At 42.1% G+C, this 25,709-nt stretch overlaps 1 protein-coding gene across 3 annotated transcripts; it reads left to right on the top strand.

The window, feature by feature from the left end:
* The first annotated feature begins 1,017 nt into the window (after positions 1 to 1,017).
* Positions 1,018 to 25,400, top strand: lpin2 (lipin 2). 3 transcript variants are annotated; one of them, XM_083990830.1, is made up of 20 exons: positions 1,018 to 1,444; positions 7,953 to 8,153; positions 11,526 to 11,621; positions 12,546 to 12,925; positions 13,013 to 13,120; positions 13,212 to 13,338; positions 13,431 to 13,776; positions 14,710 to 14,809; positions 14,993 to 15,180; positions 15,703 to 15,796; positions 15,898 to 15,967; positions 16,063 to 16,155; positions 16,314 to 16,396; positions 16,620 to 16,767; positions 17,141 to 17,289; positions 18,909 to 18,995; positions 19,470 to 19,622; positions 20,700 to 20,814; positions 21,607 to 21,710; positions 22,362 to 25,400. In XM_083990830.1, exons 2-20 carry the CDS (start codon positions 7,962 to 7,964, stop codon positions 22,504 to 22,506), a joined length of 2,778 nt encoding a protein of 925 aa, XP_083846956.1. In that variant the 5' UTR covers positions 1,018 to 1,444; positions 7,953 to 7,961; the 3' UTR covers positions 22,507 to 25,400. The 3 variants fall into 3 exon arrangements, with proteins under 3 accessions (XP_083846956.1, XP_083846957.1, XP_083846955.1); XM_083990831.1 differs by lacking the exon at positions 1,018 to 1,444 and adding an exon at positions 7,570 to 7,835 and having other exon boundaries at positions 12,549 to 12,925; XM_083990829.1 differs by lacking the exon at positions 1,018 to 1,444 and adding an exon at positions 7,570 to 7,835.
* Positions 25,401 to 25,709: the final 309 nt, after the last annotated feature.

Below are 25,709 nucleotides of genomic sequence, written 5' to 3'. Positions count from 1 at the left end.
AGGCGTACTACAACCGAGCAACAGGAAATGAGTTCACTTTTTTTTCTTCGAGAGAGAATACAGCTACTACAGTTCACATAATCTATTTCCTAAACATACTTGGCATACCTTCTTCACTGCTTGAAGTGCCAATCATCACTAAAGCATGTGACGTAGTGCAAGAGAGTCAACACAAACAAATGAATGGTTAAAGTTGTCAAATCTATATTTAAAAGTCTGCTCATTAACTTACAATGTCAAAACATGCAATGAGTAACAGGAAAGAAAACTTTCCACTTTAAAAGTTACTGGTAGCCTTTATTGTTGCCCATAATGAAATTATTCCAAGCCATAAACCTTCAAAAACACAAATAAACCTGTTCACAGAGCGTGAATCATGTGACAGGTTTCATGCAGACACCTGATTTATGGGTAGAACAAACATTTTTCACATAAAAGCAAAGATTTACCAGTATAATTTAAGATGTGGGAAACAATCCACTTTCTTTGTGATATGGTAGTAGTAGGCCGCACTTAAAAAAAAAAAGGACATGACCTTTGTTCTCTGACCTCAAAACAGGACATTAACCCTTGAGTGGCACCCCGCAGTTGAACCAGCACCAATGTGGAATTTCACTGGTTAACTTTTAAAACACACTACTAGAAGTTTATGAATATAAAGATGAATATGGTACTGGTTGTTGATTGTTAATTCATTCCTCTAAATTTGAGGATAGGCAATTCTGGTCACATGATGTGATAATGTTTGTGTGCTTTTTGGGTCAGTGGGAACCCCATATATAGGCCTCATGTTCTGGTCAAAACAACACTCTGGCCTTTGAAGCATTGCATCAGTCAGAATCAATACTGCCTTTGACTCAGTTATCAGTAAACAGGTTATATAAAGTTCATCAAGTTTACTGCCATATTTGATCACGTACTGTACAGCCTCATTGATTTTCAGTTTTTTTCTAAAACAAAAGCTACTCGATACCATATGGGAAGTCTCAAAAACATGCTCTGTTTACTTTCTGAGAGTGGTGGTAGTAGGACATATATTGTGATCAACAACAAAGATGCATTATTCTGAGATGAAAGAAAATAAAGAACAAGACAAAAGCTGTTGAAATTAAAAGATGTATTTACATTCTTTGGTTTGTTTAAGGTGTCTTGAGTTCCTCTGTTACGTGTAATAAGTAGTCTGAGTGATTTATCTTAACCCTTGCCTCACCCTCCTGCCTCACCAGCTGTGCGAGTGCGCCGCCTCTGTGCGGCTTCCTGTCCCATCAACTTGAGCTCGCTGTTTCCCAGCCGCACCAGTCAGCCACGGTGGTCCAGCCACGGACACGTCAAGGGAGGCTTCACAGGAGTTTCACGGGCACAGACATGGGGACTCACTGAAGGAAAACAAAACAAGACACTGCAGCGTCTTTCACCGGCTGCATCCCGCTGAAGTAACTGAAAGGTAAATGCTTAGCAACGGGCTGATGTCATTGTCAGCAGCTGCTGCCTGTGATCGTGCGTTTTCTATGATTATGCCGTCAGCTAACGTTAGCTAGCCTCTAAGCAGGCTAACATCTTTTTTAGCCACGGTGGATTAATTTCACTCAGACATGTAGTGACTGTGGTGAGGAAATTCATTCACCATTCAATAAATGAACGTATCCACATCATTTTAATTGAAACCGGCGACTCGGCGTTAGTAGCAGGAGACTCTCGCCCGTTACCGTTTGGCCGTTTGCTATTAACGGTTACACAAACCCAACGACAACACTGGAGCTAGCCGAGGGTGAACTAACGGCTAACGGAGCCCCGACTCCATTCATTTATCTGGACGTCTGCTGTTTTCTGTACGCCGACTTGTTTATCGCTTTAACCATTAGACATGAAAAAGCTTTAACTTAGTGTACACACTTTTATTGCACATCTTTCTACATCATCTTTTGGTTTCTGTTTGTTTATTTCCGCAATATCGCCTTGAGCCTTCACTAAATCGTCTGAGCACTGTGAGATGGTGACTTTTTTTAATCAAGCGCTGTGTGTGTGTGTCAGCTTTAATCTCTGAAATTAGCATATTTAGCTGGAATAGCTACAGCTAACGTTGCATTTGTGCAGTATGCCTGAAGCTAGTGGGTAGCTGGGTAGTGTTGGTTGGCTTGAAGGCAGGTTTGTTTGAAAACATTTCACCAAAACCTTTGTAATTCATGGGATAAAAACTTATGTATATAATGTAGATGAGTCCCACACTGCCAAGTAAATATTATATCATTTATATAACTTTATTGTAGATGATGGTAACCTCAGGACTCACATAGTTTGAACTGGCTATATTATGACACCTCACAGAGGAATGCATTGGAACTCATGTACACGTCGCAGTTTGTGTGGTTTGCAGGACAAAACTAATGCTGTCTTAAAGCAGGGAAATTATTTCAGATCATTTTTAGAGGCGGTAGTTTGTGAAGTTGTTCCACTGTACACTACAGTGTTACAGACAAAGTGACTAACTTTAATGTCAGTGAGTGAAAAGAGCCCAAAGTACCTCATTTCAGTGACTTGTTTTATTTGGCTCATAGTCTAAAACCCAAAAATGCTGAAGGAAAGTGTCAAATCCTGGCAATCCTGTCGAAGAAGAACCCGTAAACATGCGACCTATACCCTATCTTAATCTGAAAGTTACTAGTTGGTCTGTTAATCATCAAATGAAATCAATAGGCTATCTGAAATGGCTTTAATCAGGATTTAACAATATTTTTTCATGAAATTTTGATACATTGCATGGTTTCAATTCAATTCAATTTATTTTTAAAATGGGACAATGCGAGTTCATGGACGAGAACAATCGTAAACACGCCGGATTGTAGCCACAGGCTAATTTACATCCGCTGTCCCATACATAGATGTTCCCTATTTCTTTGTTTCTATGCGGTGCAACTAATAACTTACCATTGTGTATACTGTCAGACTTACAAACCCACTACATCAGTATCAATTTGACTTGTTTTTACACAGGGGATCTGAATTAAATCTCAGAGAGGAAGATTTCACTCAGCCCAATATCAGAAACATTTGTCCAAACTTCTCTTTTCAACACATACTGACGCTAAGAAACACTGGGCAAATAAAGGATTTGTTGTTCTGTTACTTAATCAAAAGGAACAAACACTTTACAGTGCTCATGGCTTCTTCTTCTTTACAGAGCATAGCCTCAGTCCTTCCACGGTGAATTAGTTAACCATTCCCCTCTTTTGTATCACCAAATTCACAGCAGCAGGGGTTTTTGGCACAGAGCTAAAAACAAGCCAAGTAATTGTTTAGTTGACTTCAGTATTTCTATATAAGAAGCTGTGTTTTTGTTTCTTGCTCTGCAGTTGGTGTAAAAATGAAATCCAACCCCCCCCAGACTACCTGTTTGGGGTTGTTGTTGTTGTTGTTGTCATGGTTTTACCTTAGACGCATCATATAGGCTAGTTTCAGTGCAGTGTGGTGTAACCTAATACTTGAAAGAGTGTAACATGAACCTTGTGTCGTCTGGTTGGCCAGCTCAGTCACAGGACGCCACTCTTTTGTCATCCAGTCAAAGCAAAGTGCACGTGATATTTCCAGGCGTAGACAATAATTAGTAGGTATAACCATACACATGCCTGGTCTTGTAATACTTAATGATACAGTAAAGGCAGGGACTTAATGGTGTTTTCAGTCTGGCTAATGCTTGGTGACTCAGTGAAAGTCATGTAAATGTTTTTCTTAACTCGTTCTCCATTCACCTCTTGAAGGAAATAGTTTGCATGGCTCTCTTGTCTTGTCAAATTCTTCAACGGAGAACAGACCCTAACACAGCCCTCATCTGAGTGTGTTTCCTTTGGTGGTGTGTTTACAAAAGGCTTAGCAGATGGGAACAGATGAGGCCTTTTTGGAGGAGCCTCGTGCGTGTATCATGTTTTTCTGAGGCATTCACTTCACACAGGAGATAGACCAGACAGGTGGAGGTTGAAACAGAGAGAAACATCCTTAGAAAGCAGTAGTGATATTGAATGGATCATCATCCCAGAAGAGATTATACCTTCCTTCAGTGTTTACAGGACTTTCACCTGTTTGTTTTCACAATCACATGAACAGGATGTCCAAAAAAGTTCAAGGTTATTACATGTGTAGGTCCACTCATTACACTCACTGACAATCCCCATTGGTTATCGTCAGCCAATCAATGCCTCCTCCTTGATTACTCATGCACAATAACAAGCACACACACACAACAACGATTGTACCGGACATGTGACTGGCTGTGCGACGTCACGCTGCAGAGTACTGCTTGGTCTTTTCCCTGAGCGTGTGTGCGCTCTTATCAGGGGGAAAAACACTGCATCGCCGTTCACAGGAATTAGCTTGTCCCCTTATCAGTCATATACCGCCACCTTAAAGAGGCCATCCCATTGGCTGAACCCTTTGTGTCCCGTCAGCTGACTGGAGGAACAGAGGTGCATATCCTGAAAAAGAATAGCTTGGTAAAAGGATGACAAAGTTTATGACAGCGTTGCGTAATTTGCACTGGCGTGCGATAGCTGCGTATTGGTATTTACCCCTGGGAGGGTCACTCCAAGGTGATTAGCTGGGCCCTATTTGAGATTGGATTCAGGATGGCAGTGAGTCATTATTACAATCATGGTGTCAGGAGGGAAAGCACCGGTCCCAATGGAGCTGGTTGAAGTGGAAGCTGGTCATCCACTAGCAGGGATGAAGAGACGGAGATCTTGGGGTGACAGCGAGCTGCTGGGAAGCAACACAGAGGACACAACAGATACTAGCAGTGAGCAGGATGAGGCCTCGTCTCTGAGGTCGTCTTGGTCCCTGGTGAGTCACAGTGACAGGTCTCTTATTCAGACACAACTTGAGCTGGAGGGGAAACACACTTGTTGTTTTGTTTGCCTGGTTGCTATAGGCCTATAGGGTGATTATTGTAGCCAAGCACAGTGGCTTGGTACCTGACCACAGTGAATCAGAAGGAAGGCGGCCTTTTTTTAGAGCTACTTTCAAGACAGATCAAGTTTTTTTTAATGATAACTTATACCAGGGGTGTCAACCTCATTTTAGTTCAGGGGCCACATGCAGTGCAAGTGGCCCAGACCAGTAAATAACATAATAACCAATGACTCTAAAAAAACCTCTAAAATTTTCCTTTACAATTAGTGCACAGAAGTACAAGTACATTATTTCTTGAGAAAAATACATGCAACAATATTATGTCTCTTCCGTCTTCTATATAATTTTCACACTTTCATCCTGCGGATTGGACCCTCGAGTGGGCTGGTTTTGGCCCGCGGGCCACATGTTTGACATCCCTGACAGTACAACAAAATGCTAACAATTATATTTGTAATGGTGTAATATATTAAGGCTGGGTTAAGAAGCCTGCATCACATGTCGTCCAATCAGCAAATCCTCTCTTATCTTATTTACAAAATACCAAGCTTATCCTGTCAGTTGTAGTTTTGAGTCTGTTATTGTGTCTCTTGTCTGGACTGCAGCCACAGAGCTGACATTAATGAATGGGAAAACAAGACAAAACAATGGTTTGCAGCAGGTAAAGCATGTTAGTCACCACATGTGACTGTGTTACAGATAAGTGCCTACTGGCGCCGGTCCAGACGGCTCTTTTGAAAAGGTGCCTGCTGTTTTTGTTATAGAATATTTACAATTATATCAAGCCCTTTTTATAGAGATTCTTAGAGCCTTATTCTTATGTTAACAGTATGTTAACTGACTTCTGATGTGTCTTTGCTATTTGTGTTAGCTGTATGCCAGACCAGGAGATAGGAATGTACAGTAGCTCGGGTGCGTTGTAAAGTGTGTAAGGTGTCAAAATAAAAGTGAAAGTTGCATAACGCTTTTGTATTTATTCAATGCGTCATTTTCTTGAAACCACTTTCAACATCTAGGAGTACAGAAATAAATACATTAAAAAATATATCAATACACAACAAAAAATGACACCTAGGCATGTTGTGCACCTGCCAGTAGTCCAGTGAATTGGTTTTGTGGCTTTGTTGTGTTGGTTTTGGCTGTTTTTTTTGTTGTTGTTTATATTCAATGGCCTTAGCTGCTTACTATGGTTTACTTCTACATGGTTGGTCCTTGAGTTGCTTTGTGTCCACTCACTACAGTACATTCAAACATAATCTGTTTTTAAAAGAAATCTGTGACAGATACAGATATCACCCTTTTTTATGAAAAACTCACTTTACAGAGTCGTCTTTTAAGAAAATGTTTTCTCACATGCACAGTCTTGGTGTGGCAGCAAACATTTTTCCCAGTATTCAAAATGTTGATCTTTTATTCTGAGTTTTCAGTTTGATTTGAATGAAAGCCTCCTCTCCTATTCTTCATTTGAATAATACAAACAGTAGTGAAATGTATAAACTCTGGGAACCGGCTCCTCTACCCTTCAGGTGTTAGTAGAGGTGTCACTGCCCTGTAAAATCCTGATGTCGGTTACGAGCAAGGCAGAAGTTGTGTCTCCTGTCAGGCGTAGCTGTTATTCCTCGGTCCTCCTTGTGTACCAGTTCAGTGAGGCTCAGTTCCCGGAAAGAATTGGGAGCTTCTTGTTGTTGACACAAGGCCTCATATCAAATTATCTAAACCCCTCTCCACCCCTCTTGAACAATCAGTTTACTGTGATGGTTGTTGAGTTTCCATGTTTGCTTGTCGGTGAGAATTATTCAGAGTTTACCAGCAGCACACAAATTTTATTATTATCTTTTCATGAACCCAATCCTTGGGTAAAAATATCATGACAGTGTTTTCCCGCATCCCCAAATGCCACATTTACACAAATGCCCCCGTTCTCTGTGCCCGACCCCAAACACCCACCTCTCAGGGCTCGACTCTGAACAAAAGGTCAGTGTGAGATAGAAGCATTTCAGGTTACATAAACCCAATGAAATCAACAGGGGAGTGTGTTTACAAGCCCCACAAAACTAGACCCTGACCCAAGCAAACTAGAATCCCGCATCCGTACGTCCATTAGCTGTATTGCTTATCCTTAGGGGTGTGGTTGTGGTTGTGGGGCCTGGAGCGCGAGGGTTGAGTACACAGGTCGTCGGTCTACAAACTTCAATCATGTTGACTAAGTTAATAGTTACACGTGCTCGGTGTCACAGTGCAGGAATGACTGTTGAAGTTACTGAACTTGCAGTGAGGCCACATGAAGGCTGGAGAGTTTGCATGGTTATGGCTTTTGGCCGTGTGTTTTATGTCTGTTCTGATTGAGCAGACAGATTGCTTGTAAAAGACTTAACAGTCTCACAAACCGCTTGTCCCAAGTTATAAAAAAAAGAAAAAGAAAAGTGCTCAGAGGAAAATGTGCAGAGTTAATCCAAGTCCATATAAATATAGCCACCACCAAACTTTGGCTTGATCGGGTTTATCTGATGTACATAGCGGAGGGGTTACAAATGTAAACAGGAAGTCAGCTGCCTTCATGTCAGCAGGGCGGTGGGAACTATGTGTGAGGTTGTCTCTTCTCATTGTTTCAGCCCCAGCTGTCAGCCCCCCCCCCCCCCCCCCCCCCCCCCCCCTCCTCTCTGATGTTGCTCATGTGGGACAGCGGCCAGTGACAGGGTAACAGTGGCACTCTGGCAGTCTGTATGCAGGTCAGGAGATAACAGACACCGCAGGGCAGCCAAACAGGCAGCGAGGGGACTGAGGGACGAAAATAAAAGACAAAACGAGGGCCGGCCAGACTGTCCGACAGACAGAAGACGCTTAAAAGAAAAGACAGCGATGGGTGGACCGGGGGACGGTTTGGACGAAAAGAGTCCAAAAGAAATGAAGTGAAATCAAGAGGAAAACTCAAAACTGTATGTCTTTTGTGGGCCAGAACTGTCTCCTCCTCTGGACACTTTGCTGAACAGAGTGTGAGTCTGTCACTTAACTCTGCTGTTATTTTGTCTCTCTTTCCCCCCCTCCTCCTCCAGGCGGACACCATGAACTACGTGGGCCAGCTGGCAGGTCAGGTGCTGGTGACCGTCAAAGAACTGTATAAGGGCATCAATCAGGCCACGTTGTCGGGCTGCATCGATGTTGTGGTCGTCCGCCAGAGAGATGGCTCCTACCAGTGCTCACCGTTTCATGTGCGCTTCGGAAAGCTGGGCGTCCTCCGCTCCAAAGAGAAAATAGTAAGTTATTTGTTTTAATCTTTCATTTACATTTCATTTTCCACTTCCAGGCATGGATATTTTCAATTCGTACATTACTGACAAGATGAGATTACAATGTAAACATTCCAGGCCTGGAAAGGAGCAGGATGTAGATAACTTATTTTCCCTGCCCCGAAATCATTTCCTTTTGAAATGAATCTAGATGGTCTCTGCCAAATTACTTGTAATTAATACTGACAGAAAAGACATTATTCAAACTCTCTGTTGAGAAGCATCAGGAGTGCACTTCATACACAACATGTTTTTTTGGTTGTTTTTTTTATCTTCAAAGAAGCGAGTCCCATTCTTCAAACAGGGCACATTTAATAAATATTTTGAATTCACACACAGTACAGTATAATACATCTTCAGGACCAACATTCATACAGAAATGTGGCTTGTGCATGAAGCCAATTTAGTCCTCCTTTCAAAAAATTGAATGTGGATGATAGATACATGTTGAACAAAGCGAGCAGGAACTGCAAACAGTCTGTCAGAGTGATGCTGCGCAGTTAGCAGCCTGGTAGTGTAATATTATATTAAAATGGGTGATAGCACTCGCATCAAGCCTGCTGGTTTGTTGCTACCGAGATGTAAGGATATGTAAGGCCATATAAAAGTTTAATCAAGGTTAGAGAGACTTTGTTTCTCTTTAAAGAGAGACCAGGCCTAACTTCAAGCATGATTTCTTTCAAATTACTAACAATAAAAACATCTGTGGGTGAATATAACCTCTCCCATCAACCTGTGAAGTCACCCATCTTCAAATGCGTTGGCTTCAGCCAGAGTTCATAACATCACCGACGCATAAGGCTGCAAAAAAAAAAGAAGTTTGACTGTTATGGGTCACAATTTTATGGCAATGGTAGTTTTTGCATTTCATTTTCATTTGATGTAAAATGATGATGATGTGATTTTTATTCTGCGGTCTCTACCAGAAGAACATGTTCCCTTACATTTTGGAGAATTTGATTCGTAGCCCAAGGGCATCTCTCCGTGGCACCACACTGCTTCTTCGCCTCCTTTATAATGATATGTTGTGACACATTTTACCCTTTTTTATAAATAAATGTCAGCTCCTGCTTTGGATATTATGATTTCAATAATATTTCAAGCAGATGTTCAGAATCAATCAACACGTTCTCAGGTTGTGGTTGCCGATCACAGACGGGGTGTTCTTGGCTTTTCTCCACCCGCTGATAGTAGCTCTTACTATACTGTACATTCCTTCCTGGGAGTAAGAGCCACTTAATCATAGTCGAACACTAGAACAATGCTGGTATTTTTAGCGCTGACCTCTCACTTGAGAAAACCGTATTTTTATAACACCTTTGCTTGGGGTTAATTGATGAGAAAGGAGAACATGTGAAGCCTTTAATAGGAGTGCGTAATTAATTAGACATAGAGCTGAATGATATGGTTTTTAAATAGAGGGTCTGCTGATGGAAAATGACGCACTGGCATAAGTTGACACAACCTTTTTTTAAAAGTGGTATTGACTTCAATATTATAATATAATATTTAATATTACTTTTTTATTTTTATTTTATTTTTTTATTGCTGTACTCAGGAATCTCACGTTCAGCGGTATGTGTAGAATATCTCAGTCTGCCCTGGGTATGGTTAGGTTCACCTCAAGGCATTGGCGTTCTAGCTTATGTAAATATTTTATATTTTGAGTATCTGTCTCTTTTTTTCTTTTTGTGTGTTTTTATTGTTCTATGGACCGCCTCTGTCTGAAATTGAAAGTGATGAATTGAATTGAATTGAATAAAGAATATTCAGAATATTCCTCGGTGCTCAGTTTGTAATTAATGTATAAAATTGGAGACGTCATACATCAGTGAAAGTGTTTTCTTTCTCACCCTCTCATCCCTCCGAGTTGTGAACTCGTCCACGACTTCTATTCTTGGAGCGCTGAAGCCGTGCTCTGACTTAAGGAAAGCTTATTTACTTGCCTGTGAACCAGAGTGGATGATGATTTGCGGGGGATTGACGCCGTCTCACCACCTACCCAGAATGCTGATGGGTTTTTGAGGGGAGGAATGAATGAGTGGTTCCCATGGCAACAGCTCTACAACTTGAATATGTGGGAGGGGGAGGAGGAGGAGGAGGAGGAGGAGGACGCATGAAGAAAAGAGGCCTCAACAAGGGCTGTTGTGTAACAAACAGTTGTGCATGTGTCCCTGAGATCACCTATCAGCTCCCCGAGGGCTGCGGCTAAATATACAGATATGAATTTAGTATTTACTGGACCAAACAAATGCTGTGGTATTTGTTTATGCCATGCAGATACTTTCAAATATTCAGAGTTAGAGTTTGACTGTAGTCGCCGGCCAAATACTAATTAAAGTCTGGCTGTTGATGGCGTGTGCACCAGTCTCTTTGGTCAGCAACCAGAAATGTTTTCAAAGTAGTTTTAGAGTTTAAATCATTCAATAAAACTAAACTCAGCTTTGCACAAATACTACTTCTTCTTTTCTTCCATATTTTGTTCTTTGTTTGGATCTATTTAAATATGAAGCCAAGTCACTCTGGCCAGTGCCGTCAGATGGAAGTAGCCCAATATTAAGCCCCAGTTTCAGGCCTTTGACAGCATTCATTGCCTTCTAGCAATCCAGCATCGTGTTGGCAAAGCCACTGCAGTGAATGTGACCTGTCACCGACTGTGAAAGGTTCAAGAGGACCCTCATTCACTTTGTCTGGTTATTAATTGGGCATTGAAATCCACATCGGTCACTCGCCACACTGTATATTTCCCTTAGAAACCCCGAGGAGGTGGAATTAGATCTCGAGGCTGCTGGGATTAGAGCGGTGGCCATGGGTTGACAATGAATATTGATGATTCGGTTTCAGGTTTGTCGGACTGAGCAGAGCTCTTCTGAGTCAAAGTCTATCTCCTTTGTTGTCTCTGCCAGACGTGACCTGGTTTTTGCTTTTGCGGTGTCAAGTTTCTGAATGGCCTCGGGTCCACTGGGGGTTTTCCTGGCCAACATGAATGGCCCCGTTCTATTGGCAGGCTGAACAAAATGCATGCCCACAGGACCCATTGGCTTATTAGGTTCTGTAAAGCCTTTAGGAAAGATGTGGCTCTGAAGCAGCTTAAGGTCTTCTATGTGACCTGACAAAATGCTGGAAGTGTTATAAAACAGGATGCATTTTGTTTTTCTACCAATTAAAAGTGCAAAATCAGACTTGCAGAGACAGATGCGTTCACGCTAATTAGATGTCTGGTAAATACCATCTTCAGTGTGCTATTTTTTTGGTTTGCATTTTCTCATAAAACATACATACTTCACAATTACTGTGTGCCTGTCATTTTTCACACTTTTCTCCCCAAAATTTTTCCAGATTGATATCGAGGTGAATGGAGAGCCCGTCGAACTGCACATGAAGCTCGGTGACAATGGAGAGGCCTTCTTTGTCCAGGAATCTGAGCAGCAGAACGTACGTTATCTCTCTCACACACAGATGAGTGAAGCCAGGGCTCCAGACCAACACCTCCTTTCACTAGGAGCACAGTGTCACCTCACTTAAAAATTTAAGGAGCGCAAGCAGAAAATTTAGGAGCACACACACCGTTAATTGACTTGCAAAGCAAATATTCACATTTCCTTTTCATTCATGATCCTCACACACATTGGCCTGACACCTGTAATGATGGATTACAGATTCTTTGAGCCGCTCCTTTCCATGTTTCACCAGTGTACGAAAAAAACCAAACAGTGAATTTATTGGTTGCACATGTGCAAGTAGATGAAAAACTGACTTAGGAGCAAAATGCCCCCATTTAGGGCCAGTCTGGAGCCCTGGAAGCCCACACTTACCTAATTCACCACTACAGGCAAGAACACAAACTTTAGGAATTTGGATTTTTTTTTGTACATTCTGAAGCATAGTATTTAAAGTTAAAGAAAATATTATTATGGTGGTATATACATCAACAACAGGTTTCTGATGTGTCATTTTTATTCTAGTGCTCGCACCCAGTCAGTAATTTGAAGATGATTTAATTGGGAAAAATCTAATACACACAGTGTCAACACAGATTTGGCCTTTCCTCTGCACATCAGAAAGACAATGTGTCTTGACGTTGTTGCCTCAACAACAGTCTTTGCGGTTGCGGCGTTCTTGAGGAACAAGTGTTGTAGGGTGATGAGGAAGTAATCGCTCTGTTGTTTTCTGTGTCTACGTTTGACTGCTGACCTGTTGCTCAAGCTTTCCAAGGTCTTATTTTGCCGGCTCAGCCACCCTGCTCTAATAGACTTGAGTCACTACACCGACTCCAGGGATGAGTAACGCTGCTTTGGTTTGCACTTACTTAAACGCCTCCTAAGCCTCACGTTCCTGCGCTCTGACCTGATCCCTCAGCAGATTGTCCCCGCCCATCTGGCCACCTCCCCAATCCCCACTGGAAGTCCCCTCTTCTGGATCTCAGAGGTGGAGCACCGGTCAGCGAAAGATCTGGAGGATGACCCGGCCGACCCCGAGGACCCCCCCGAGCCTCCCGCTCCCAGCACCGTGACCACGAAAAAGAAGAAGAGACGGAGGAAGAAGCACAAAGGAGACCCGCGAAGGGAGGAGCTGACCCCGCCCATGTCCGTCACTACTGGTACCGCTATCGCTGCTGCTGCTGCTGCTAATGCACCCGCTGCTACGACCGCTGCTATGTCCAGCACTGGGCAAAATGAAGAAATCTTTGAGATGGACCTGAGCTCTGACGAGGAGGCGGCCGCAGCACACGTCTCCAGGTAAGTTCAAGGTTCATGCTGCTGTCGCTGTAGCCGAGCTCTGTTGGGAGACGGGTGGATTATAACGCATCTTCTGCCTGTGTCTAGGTCGCCCTCGGTGACGACGATGCGTGACATCGACCCAAAACTACCTGCAGCCCGACACAACCTGGATGGTTATTCAATGTCTGATGGGGACTGGCCGGCTGATGACAGGTATGTGCTGACATGAACTCACAGCCATCAGCAAAGGTGTTTGCATTTAAAATTGTTTAATTGGTTGTTTTTGTTTTATCTATCCCTTTAGTCACAGCTTGTCTCAGGCATTTTCCCCAAAGAGTGACTCTGAGCTGGTGGTCAGACCTTCAGAGAGTCTACTCAGAGCTGAGTCCCACATGCAGTGGACCTGGGGAGAGTTTCCAGAAACAACCAGGGTAATCAGCACTTCTGCAATTCAGAAGAATATTGTTAGTGTAAGTGTACACATCTGAATCATATTTTTTATTTTCTCATACTCATGACCCAGGTCACCAAGAAAGAAAAACTAGAACCACTCAAAACAGTGACCATCACCCCGTCGGAGAGCACCCACTTCCGCGTCATCCTCAGCTCCGAGGCCATGGAGGACGACACGGGGATCATAAAGGGAGGGGGTGCGTCGTCGCTGTGTACCATTGTCAAGCCCGAGCCACGCACCCTCATGGCCACTGTAACGCCGGTGACACCTCTTGCGTCTAAACCCGACTCTGCCGGCACTGTAACGCCAGAGAGTCCTGTAACCCCCACGGAGCCGCTGGATGTCCTGCCGCCCAATGTGGCGACCTCCACCCCTTCCATCGGCCATCCCAGCGATTCACCCTCTAAGAAGAAAGGCAAGTTGGATCACTTCCTTTCCAACCGTTTGTATTTACAGATAATGAAAGCTCTTTATTTATTTATTTGTTTTGTTTTTTTATTTCCTCACATCCACTTTTACATCAGTAGCATTTCAACACCCAGTAGGACAGTTCAGTTTGTCTACTACAGTCAGCATAATTATGTTTAAACAAAATTATGCTGACTGTAGTAGACGTTAACCTCCTGTGGCCTTGCAGTGCCACGTGATCGTTATTACATTTTATCTATGCACTGCCCTATGCCTTCTGCATAAGTTCCTCTATGCGTTTTATTGTTATATAATGTTTGTGTCGATTGAATTATGGTTTTATCTATATACTGTGAAGCACTCTGTGTACTCGTACTACGATGAGTGCTATATAAATAAAGATTTACTTACTTATAAGTAAATCTGTGCATATATAGATAAATCAGAGAATACAAATTTTAAATAACCAAATACTTAAGGAAATAATAAACAAACATAAGAGGACAAAAAAACACTAAACAAACATACAGAATACAAAACAAGCAAACAAAAATAACACCAATATATCAAAAATGTCTTTCTTTCTTTTTCCTTTATTTGTTCGAGAGGGACAATGTACATTAATGAACATTTTAAAAAGATAAAATGTAAATGCACCCAATTATAGCCAATATGCTAATTTCCGTTGGCAGTCCCCCTGCCGGATGGAGCATGGCAATGAGACCTATAATAAAGGTAGCAAATTACATTAAGACAAATAGCACAATATTTGCTATTTGTCAAATATATCTAATCATGGGTTATAAATTCCGTTTGCATAAATACACTTAATCAGTTAATTATATCAGCACGTACATGTCTTTATCAAGCACCTCTGGGTATCACTTATGATGATAAAGGCTGTTTATTCAGTGTTAATTTCTTGTGTTGTTTGGTGCAGGTGTCCCAAAGAGGAGTCAGCATCAGGGTCCAGAGGATATCTACCTAGATGACCTGAATGTACTTGAACCTGATGTTGCTGCACGATATTTCCCTAAGAGGTTAGTATATGAAAAAAAAGTACCTCATTAATATTACTGCTTGACCTTTTTTTAATTAGGATCACAAAGCAATCATCTATTTTAAAACCCAACATATGGAGGAAAGACGTTCCTCCTTTTGAAGTATCACTGAAAGCCTCAAAGACAAGTATCATGACGTATTGTTTTCTCCTCTTGCCACAGTGAGTCTGAGGCCGCCACCAAGCACTGGATGGACTCGGAGATGGGCTCCGGCTCACAGTCTCCTCAGTCGGTGGGCAGCGCTGCAGCCGACAGCGGGACAGAGTGTCTTTCTGACTCGGCCAGCGACCTCCCTGACGTCACCCTTTCTCTGTGTGGAGGCCTCACCGAAAACGCTGAAATATCCAAAGGTACAACACCAGAGTGACACTCATAAAAGATGCAGCCTTAAGTGCACTTTTATGTAAGATGAACATTTAACCTCAGCCAGTAGAGACGTACTGTACAGCTACATTTGTTATATAACTGTATAACTTCCTAATAAAGTTTCCGTGCTTTATCTGCCACATAAGAAGGCGTCAAGGCGTCGTAGGTGGAATCTCTTTTCTATCTTGGTGTGTTTTAACAGTTTAACAATACTTGTGCCCACATTTCCTTTCAAGAACGCGTGTCTGTTTTACCAGGATCGGATCCCAACTTTCTCTCTTATATCTGAACAACTCAAACTTCTGTTTGATCTTGTGTCAATACATTAGAAATATAAACGCTCTTTAGAAGTGTGTCTGAGAAGCTCTCGCCTGCTGTGTCTGGTGGAGGGAAAAAACTTTTCTGATCTCATTCTTGTGGTTTTAAGTCAGATCGTATGGCTCGGCACCACTGACCTTTTCATCTGCAGCCTTTAATTAATGTCCCTCTCTGTTCTGTGTTTGCAGAAAGATTCATGGAGCACATCATCTCCTATAATGAATTTGCTGAAAATCCAGCAATTATAGATAACCCCAACCTGGTAGTTAAGATAGGAAATAGGTAAGTAAGCATTTTAATTTCACAAGTAAAATTTGCAAGAGCTATGTGCTGTTATAAGTACATACCGTAGTCAATCTTTGACTCCTAATTTCTCTTCCTAGATATTATAACTGGACTTTAGCTGCACCCTTGATTCTGAGTCTACAAGCGTTTCAGAAGAATTTACCAAAGGTAAAGGAAGGTTTTGTTCTATGTACTGTGCAGGCACTGTTTGTGGATCATTACAATAAGCTCATAATGAAATGCCTTGTCTTGTTTTGTTCAAGGCTACAGAGGAGGCCTGGGTGAAGGAGAAAATGCCAAAGAAGTCAGGCCGCTGGTGGTTCTGGCGAAAGAGAGCAGATAGTACAATCAAGCAGGTAATGAGCAGAAGCACTAAGAACGAAACTTGTGCTGCCAAAATCGGATTTCTTTTAAAAAAAATTTTTTTTAAGGACAACTCACTGAAAATGTTTTTAGAATTACTTTCTTAATTGTGTTAATTGCCCGGGGATGTGTCTTCCCTTAATCGTTGCAGTCGGAGACCAAGATGGAAACCAAGGAGGAGTCTCAGTTGGAAGAGGAAGGAGCCTCTCTGTCTCAGGAGAAGCTGGTCTTACCGTAAGTGATACCAAAGTGAGATCAGTAACTCTGAACTCTGACACATTATTGTAAAAAAAAAAATCCCTTGTTTTATCACAACATCACATAATTACATTACATTCAAAATCTCAATATACAAACCATGTGTTTATGCGCAGTAGCTTTGCTCTGGTGTTTCAAATAATAACAAAGGTCTGGAAATAATCTGTCCTGTGTAACCATGGCTGCTGTTTCCTCGTAGGCCTAAAGCTGGAGAGTCATCTAGTGATGAGGATGCCAAGGAGGTGAGCGCTGCGTCCTGTCAAGAGAGGCTGCAGCAGGGAGACGGCCAGCACCACCCCAGCCCACACACGTACAGGAAGTCTCTACGCCTCTCCTCTGATCAGATAGTAAGTAGGAGGGAAGTTTCCCTTCCTTAAACTCATACAGCTGTACAGTCTGTACTGGTTTGATTATGGTCTTTATTTGTACAGTTAGATTTTAAGGGCATTTGATTTATCATCTTGAAATACAAACAGTTTTCGTAATATGAGATTGTACACTGGCATTGAGATTTGTACTTCAAAGGGTTATTCTGTATTTTAGGGCTCCCTCTGCTGGTGAATTATGAATTGTATGTGTTTCCTCTCCTCATGGTCTGTAGGGGGCTCCAAAGACCTGTGCATGTTTATTTTTTTTTACTGTGGCCATAATCCTTCATCATTCTCACTGGAGAATGAAACAGACTTTGATCCTACATCACTGTTCTCCTTGTGTCACCAGGCCAGTCTGAAGCTGAAGGAGGGACCTAATGATGTGACGTTCAGCATCACCACCCAGTATCAGGGCACGTGCCGCTGCGAGGGAACCATCTACCTGTGGAACTGGGACGACAAAGTCATTATCTCTGATATCGACGGCACCATCACCAAGTACGTACCCTCAAGTCACAGTGAGTGACTCACCCGACCCCTCCCTCTCTGTTCATACCACAGATAAACATATAAGCCCAATCCCATTTCTCCTCCCTGAACACTAGCACTTGGTTGCAAGTGGCCTCCAGAGGGAGATACCCCCTTGACGATGAAGTAGAGACCGCATCCTACGCAATGAGACACCACTTAGCATAGTCGACGTGGTCACCTACAGTACATGTAGCGACAACATACTGTATAGGAGCCACAACCTGTTTCCATGGTTTTCATTCATGTTTGAAGATGCCGGCTCCAGGTGTTGCGTTACCTGTCACGTGAGCTGTAATGATCTTCCTTTGTTTGACAAATGAACGAGCAGAAATTCAGGAAACAGAAGGTGGCGATAATGCGCTTGAAAAGGTGGTGCCAGAAAAACAGCAGTTCGCAAATAATTGTGGGTAATTTCATCTTGAACTACGTTCGAAGTCTGCCTCCGACCTCCCTCCGATTTAAGGGGAAGTTTTAAGAGTTGAAAAGCACTTCCCCTTTGCTCTACCCCTACACGAGAACGTGCAAAACCGGGTGCTAGGGCCAAAATCAAGTAGAAGTGGGTAAAATGGGACAGGGCCATAGTTTCATATTGTTGCTTCAGAGCACACATGAAAACTGAACTAAAACTGTGTGGCAGCAAATAGATGGTGTGCTGCACTGTGCAGTAAATCACTGTTGATGTCCAGGGCTCATCAGTTTTCCACCAGTGTGAGGGATTTTTTGCTCTGATGCATCCCTGTAGGATATCTAACATGAGCAGCGTGCGCGTGCTCAGGCTATACGTCTGCTGTATCATTATTATTTAGGAAGTAATTCATGCATCAGCCAGCATCCGTGGGGGTGTGAAGCTCTACTTATTTCCTCATGTCTATAAATTGCCCATATACTGTGAAATAAGGCTCCTTATGTGATGATGAGTATGATGGCTGCAGATGGAGGCAGCAGGTGAATGAACAGTGAGACTTTTTCTGATCAGCTTCATCGCCATGGACACATTCAAGTCCCTTTTTCCAGAGCAAATATTAATTAAAGCTATAAATGCAGCTCAATTTATTTTATTTTAAGTTTTTTAATTCGCCTCAAGCCGGCTTCGTCTCATTTGACAGAAAAGCGACGCCTGCCTCCTTTCTGATGCTCCCTCGTTGTGCGGTTCCTAGGTGGTCAACATCAAACGAGGTCCAGATCGACCACAGCTTATTATCTCTGTGACCCTTCAGGCCAAACCTGTGACATGTGGCTTGTCTTTGAGTATCAGGGGGAAGAGAGCGGGAGCTATAATGAGCCCATTTACATTTCAGTCTGTAAGCAGACATCATCATAAGCTAAGGTTGAGACGGTGCCTCCCCTATAGGCCAGTAATCCTCATTAACCAGGAACAGACCACAATGTTCTTTATATATGATAAATGTTAAAGTACTTATATTGCTTTATGTGACACACTACTGATCTACTACATTTTTCATTCATGCATATGCTTTCTCTGACTCCTGCTTCTTCCTATTTCGCCGCCTGTTCTTCAGTCATGTGTCAGATGAGGACATCCCCCTGTCTTTATGTCATTAATGTGCATTTGTTTCATTTTTCAGGTCAGATGTGTTTGGGCAGATCCTGCCGCAGCTGGGGAAGGACTGGACCCACCAAGGCATCGCCAAGCTTTACCACTCAGTAGCCGAGTAAGTGCAAAACAACACTGATTAATCACAGAGGAAGGGACAAGCGTCTGGGTTTGATTCCCCCCCTCATCTCAGTGGGGTTGATGTTTTCTCCCAGTGTTTGCATCGGCTGCTTTGAGGTGGATGACTCATTATCAAGACAAATAAAAACACCACACTACTTTTTCTCATTATGCACTGGTTTAACTCTTAAAACTGAAACCTTGATCCGTCTTTACTGCTTTCAGTCGTGCAGACAATAGAAGTTTAAAACACCATAGGAGGAAAGGGGCTCTGTCTCTATGAGCAGTAATATTTAAATCAAATCCTTCCTCAGTAAAATTATCATTGAATCGGTATTACTTCTGCTCATTATGAAAGCAACCAGTATCACTGATCTAATTAAAGTGCTATTCTTAGTAGTTGCTAATGATGGTTGTGGTATTAGAGTGTCTTCTAACAGCCATTAATGAGCACCGCTCTCCCCTCTGGCAGGAACGGGTACAAGTTCTTGTACTGCTCAGCCCGAGCTATCGGCATGGCAGACATGACAAGAGGCTACCTGCAGTGGGTCAACGACGGAGGCATCATCCTGCCCCGGGGGCCTCTCATGCTGTCTCCCAGCAGCCTCTTCTCTGCCTTCCACAGGTACGTACTCAGTAAATAGCTGCTGCTTTCTGCGTTTTAAAGCCAGATATTTTTTATTACGCATCATCATTTAATGTGTATATCAAATCCTCCTTATCCCCAAATTGTAATTTCATTTTCTAACCACCCTGTGTTTGCTCCCTTAAAACCAAAATCCTTTTTGTCTGCTAACTTAATTTCACATTAAATATCCCCAAGTTTCTCTGACTCAGAGTCCTGCACACTCTCTCCATATCCTCATTCATTATGATGAGCCTACACAGAGGCTGTTAATGATACGGAAATCTCCAGCTCATGAATTTCTAACTAAAAAGGTGTTAACTGTGTCGCTGGTGTTGTCATCAGCTTCCAGAAATATACTCTTGTTCAGCCTTTTGTTACAGATTGTTCAGTTAATTGTTTCTGAAAAAACATTTACTACAAGATGTGATTGCATCTTATGCAGATCAGACACATTGTGAGGGGATATGTTAAAATCAGATTAATTAAACAACAATAATTCAACACTGACAGAGCTGTAGCTTGTGGACATAAATGCCATGTGGTCTTTTGGTGTCGCTACATTATTGTATCCAGCTCCTACCTTCAAGCTTAAATATTCAGACAGTAGATTAAAGGCCTTATTAAGACACATACAGTACATACATACCATAAAGTGTGTCCAATCAGTCCATCAGTACAATAAATAGTATTAAATAGTAATGTTGTAACAGTTCGTATAAATTAAATTCAACCTTTATTCCCACATTGTACAGCCTACCCATGACACGATACATACATTTTGTGATGTGGCCCATTCAATAATACTATGTATTCTTCTATGTTAAATATATCATGGAATTCTGCCATCGGAAATTTGCTTGGATTCACTTTAAAGATGTGTGTGCCCATGCTCTTGTCAGGAAACACACTAAAACATCCTGCCATTGCCACTCCCATCAAGAAACCTTCACTAAAGCAGTGTGTTTAAATGATCTAAACGATCTAATACAGAGACAGCAGGAAAGATAGAATGTACTGTAATGGTAAAGACATGCATGTGTGTTTGGCTCTGATCAATCTGTCCGTTTCCTTCAGGGAGGTTATCGAGAAGAAACCAGAGATCTTCAAGATTGAATGCCTTACAGACATCAAGAATCTGTTCCAGCATAACAAGCAGCCGTTCCACGCCGCCTTTGGGAATAGAACTAATGTGAGTTAATGGATGTTTGAAAATGTTAGACTCCGGCGATCGCTTTTTACGCGTCAGTAGAGCCGTGTTTTTCCAGAAGTCGATGGAGTCACGATGCATCGTAAGATCGGCATGACACTTTGGCTATCAATTAGCAGACACAAACATATGAAATCAGTAATGGGCTGAACCTGAGCTGAGGTCACTGGCTGGAGTACGGCCCCGTGTGACTTGTGTGTCTGTGGAAGAGGGAGCTCAAGCCAGGCACAGCATCCGGTCCTCAGCTGCATAAACACCAACACCCAGATGAAGCAGTGGGTTCCCCATCAAAACCTCCGTCTGCCTCCAACGCTCGCCAAAACATACAAAAAAAAAAAAAGAAAAAACACGATCACAAGATCAGGTCCTGCTCTTGCCCACCAAAACATCCAGTCTAGAAATATTACCATTACGTCCATTAGGTGGAACACTAAAAGGAAGACTGAGGTTGATGTTATTAACACACACTTATGTCACTTTGTACCAGGGTGTATTATGTATGCAAGCCTCATTCTGCCAATTACATAATTGATTGAGTGTGTTCTCATCTCGGATGGCATTTAAAGGTCTTATGAGTATTTGTCAACCTATTATGTAAGAGGAAGAAAAGAATTTAATGGTTTTAACTTGTCGTAAATGAATATACAAGTCTGTGTTTCAAGCCTCATAATGAACTTAGAAGTAAAAACTCTGGTTCCAGTTTGTGAGTTTTACCAGTTTTGACTAGCGTTATGTCAACAGATCAAACCTTTTAAATATCATTTCTCTACGCAGGATGTTTTTGCCTATAAGGAGGTGGGAGTTCCTGTGTGTAGGATTTTCACAGTTAACCCCAAAGGAGAGCTGATCCAGGAGCAGACCAAGGGCAACAAGTCATCGTAAGTACATACACCTACTCTTCCTCTCTTTCTCACTGCTTGGATTCCCAGTAGTGAGGATAAAACACTGACACCACTGGTATCGGTGCGAGATCTGTGTGCAGTCACTTCGACTTTATAGAGGGGGGAAACTATTTCCTCAAAGCTGGATGGATTTGATGTGTAATGGTTGTTGTTGTGATGAGGAAACCACTGAGATGTATCATGCTCGGCTTTATAGAGGCTGAAAAAGCTTTCAGCTCTTTAGTTTGTTTCTTAGAAATGCAACTTTTGTGGTTCCCTCCCACAGATGTCATCAGCAGCAGGCAGCTGTTTCTGCAAAAGAAAAAAAAAAAGTAAAATAGGAACACAACTCAGCAGAGTAGACAGACAAAGTTGGAGAGGAGCTCATTGAGCATTTTGCAGCTAAAGAATCAGATATTTCCCCAAAGGGTTGATAGAAATGAAAAGTCAGCTGAAAGGAGAGTCAGCTGAACAACAGTATTTCACATGAATGCTGATGTGGGTGTCTAAATGTTTGCTAACACATCGATACATCATCGTGTATACAAATAATTGTTCTCAATTTCATTACTTAACTCTGATTTCTCTTCTCTCTCTCTCTCCCCTGTCTTTCATCTTGTCTCTGCGATCTGGTCTTCTCCTCCACAGCTACGGCAGGCTTAGTGAGCTGGTGGAGCATGTGTTCCCTCTGTTGAGCAAAGAGCAGAACGAGGCCTTTGTCATGCCAGAGTACAGCTCTTTCTGTTACTGGAGACAGCCCATACCAGACATCAACCCGGATGAGCTCCTCTGATCCAGCACATATGGATTTCCTTTTGGTACACAACATGCAACTATTACACGGCACTTGAATGCATCTCCAGGAAAACGAAAACACCCCACGGACTGGAACCCCGACTTCCCTCCCATAGTATTCAGACACACACACGACAACTCTACGACGCGTGTGACACAGTAACAGGGTTATATGATCATAAACAGAAAAGCTGCTTCACTGTAATTACCCCGGAGAGATGAATGGAAGTTTTCTCCAGAACAGAACATCCTGAAGACTTAATTGCTGAAAGACCTCATCCCTGGGAGACAAGAGACTAATCACCTAAATTATCATCTTTCCTCATTCTTGTGAAGGCATCCTGACCCAGCGGGTGCTCACTCCTCTTTAGTCGCCCATCTCTGCACAGGGATCCAGACCGGAGATAGTTCCTCTTCTCTCCGTAACTCTTCACAGAGGAGGACGATCAGCTTTCGCCATCAGGGGAGCGACAGGAGCCCTTTGCGCCACCGTCAGAGCTGACACATTCTGCGAACACCCCGAGGAAGCGAAATGGAAAAGATTCAAGGAGACAAATATAACAGGACAGGCAACTAACACAGAGCACTCGTCATACGCCAGTGGTACTTTACTGTGTTCGCAGGTATCCAGCCTTTATTATGTTATCAAAAAAAAAGACAATAGCGGCTGCCAAGTGACCATCTACACCAACTACGAGCCATTCAGTCTTCAGTTTGTAGAGAAAACAAAAGGAGTTACCATGAAGTGTTGTTGGGTTTCGTCCCTCTCTCTCTGTGGACAGACCGTCACTATGAGCTCGGTGCTGGTGGACTCTGACACGAGGCGGCCACTTCTTCCCTGAAATAATACTTTTGCCAACAGGTATGTGAAGATGCACAGTGAGGTGTGACTTTAAAAAAAAGAAGAAGAAAAAAAAACGACAACAAAATGAAGCAGCTTCATGATTTATTGTCTCGCTGTTTATTTTAATGTTTATTCGGTTCTACAAGCTCTGGTGAAATCAAGTGTGTTTTGTTAACGATGCTGTCATTATTTATGATAATTGATATGTTTAAGTTATTGATTTCTATCTCGTGATGCCTTTGCTTGGTCGGAAAAAGTCATTTATCACAACTACATTGTGGAAATAACTTTGAAAATCGATATTTTGTATTGGTCACAGGTTAACATGCACTTAAACCGTAACTGCTCAGCCTTGTATCAACTTATTTTTTATTTCTTTTGTAGATCATTTTCACAATGACCTGTATGTATTCCTTATTTGACCGTGATGTTTTCAACATGTAATGCACACACACACATTCCTGAGCAAAACCTCACAATCCGCAGCTTTTGTGTTTTCGATATGTGGAAACGTAAATGTACGACGCTCGAGGAGTCAGAGCAGCGGAAATAAGCAGATCTAATAAAAGGAGAAAAAAAATGTTAAAAAAAGAGCTTAAAATGAAGGATTTCGGTTTGTGACGTCGCTTGACGGACGACTGAGGGATGATGTAATTGTGCGTATGTGTGTGTACGCGTGTGTGTGCATACCTAATCACTGAGTACTGCTGCTGTTGGGGGTGACAGGATCATGCGCCCTTTGCTTATGTTCCCTCAGTAGCTTTACCGAGACTTATCCGACGCACTTTTGTCTAAGCTGCACCCAGAGGACGCAGACTTCCATGTCGGCGAAACCTCTCACCCACATGCACTTCTCTCTCTGAAGGTCTTTGTTAGACGGTAGACCTGAGTATGCAATTACTGCAGGAAGAAGAGACTCTAGTTTTACCTCTCTTGTTGTGTGAGTGACCCTCTGACACCACAGACCAATCAGCTCTTCTGAATCATGTCAGTGTGAGTATCTGTTGAGCAGTGGCTGGATTTGAGTAAAAAAACAACAACAAAATGTTAATTTGTGGTGCTGAAGAGACATGACGGCCACCCGTTTATAGCCTCTGTTTATGTGTGTGTGTGTGCATGTTAGAGATGGTAGAGAAAAGACTGATCCTGGTCCTGTGCCTCTGGTGAAAAGACTGACATGGATCATAACTCCAGCATGAGTGGGACGCTTCGATGATAGGATGCGCTAGCGAGGAATAAAATAAAATAAAAATAAATAAAGACAAATGACAGACAAAACCATTTAATGGAGGAAAAGGAAGAAAAAAAAAAAGAAAGCACAACTGACGCTGAGCGCTACATCCAGATATCAGAAGTCATTATTTGGCTGAAGTGTTTCTGCATTCATTCTGTAACATTGATGTTTTTGTGATGATGATGATGATGATGATTAAGATGCGTGTTTTTTTGTTTGTTTGTTTTGCATTGATCTGTTTGCTTGTTCTCTAAGAAGTGTGGTGAAGTCTAATAGATATACTATCTTATAATTAACAAAATGAATTCCATTCTTTCTATGAAAGTAAAAGCATCTTGTGTGGAAGAATCACACTTCATACTCTTTATGATCCAGGAATACGTGGTGTATAATAATGATAATGATAATATTGTTTGTTCTCAATGCTCAACTGCTGTGGAAGATGATCCAGTGTATGTATATTTAAACTTTTTACTGTATATATACACTGATTCACTTCACATTCAGTCACACTCTTCTGTCTTCGATGCCTTTCTGTTTTATTCTTTCTTCTACAGTGTATGATTTCTTTGTGGGGCCGTTTGTTTCGTTCTGTTTGGAGGTAATGCTCGATGTTTCATAGTGTCTGACCAACAGAAATACATTAAGTGTATGCTGTGTTTGATTTGTATAGAAATGTGGTTCTAAGTATGTTTAAAAACAAACGAATATCCATTGTAAGAAGAAAAGAAAAAAAAAAGGAACACAGGCCCTAATGAAGCTAACAAAGTGTGGCTTGTGGTCATATTTGTATTTAATAAAGTTTCTAACTGAATACATTCGTGCGCTACACATTTCCTGTCTCCAGTCTGAGTCAGAGTCAAAAGGTTCAACAGTAACCACAGGCTAGTGCGTCAACTTCAACCCTATTGCTTATGTTTTAAGTAACAATAGGTGAGCGCTGCAGTGGATCCCTCAGGTCACTCTGACGTTCAGTTTGTTTTATTTAACAAGACAAACATTTAAAAAATATATAAAAACAGTAACTCAGAGGTTTTTTTTTCTTTTAAAGGGTTAGCAGAGGCTGAGCTGAAGGTTAAATACACTTCAGATTCTTGCAGTATGCTGTTGGGGGAACTCTCTA

Source organism: Trachurus trachurus (genome assembly GCF_905171665.1).
Source record: "Trachurus trachurus genome assembly, chromosome: 17".
NCBI lineage: Eukaryota > Metazoa > Chordata > Actinopteri > Carangiformes > Carangidae > Trachurus > Trachurus trachurus.
Note: the sequence above shows the minus strand (reverse complement) of the source record. Positions and strands in the feature narration are given on the sequence as shown.

What these genes read in the sequence shown, in the direction of transcription:
- lpin2 (XM_083990830.1), top strand. Translation starts at nt 7,962, where the DNA reads ATGAACTACGTGGGCCAGCTGGCAGGTCAGGTGCTGGTGACCGTCAAA. An exon ending in GACTGGCCGGCTGATGACAG is followed by an intron (nt 13,121 to 13,211) that starts GTATGTGCTGAC and finishes CTATCCCTTTAG; the next exon opens with TCACAGCTTGTCTCAGGCAT. An exon ending in TTCACCCTCTAAGAAGAAAG is followed by an intron (nt 13,777 to 14,709) that starts GCAAGTTGGATC and finishes TGTTTGGTGCAG; the next exon opens with GTGTCCCAAAGAGGAGTCAG.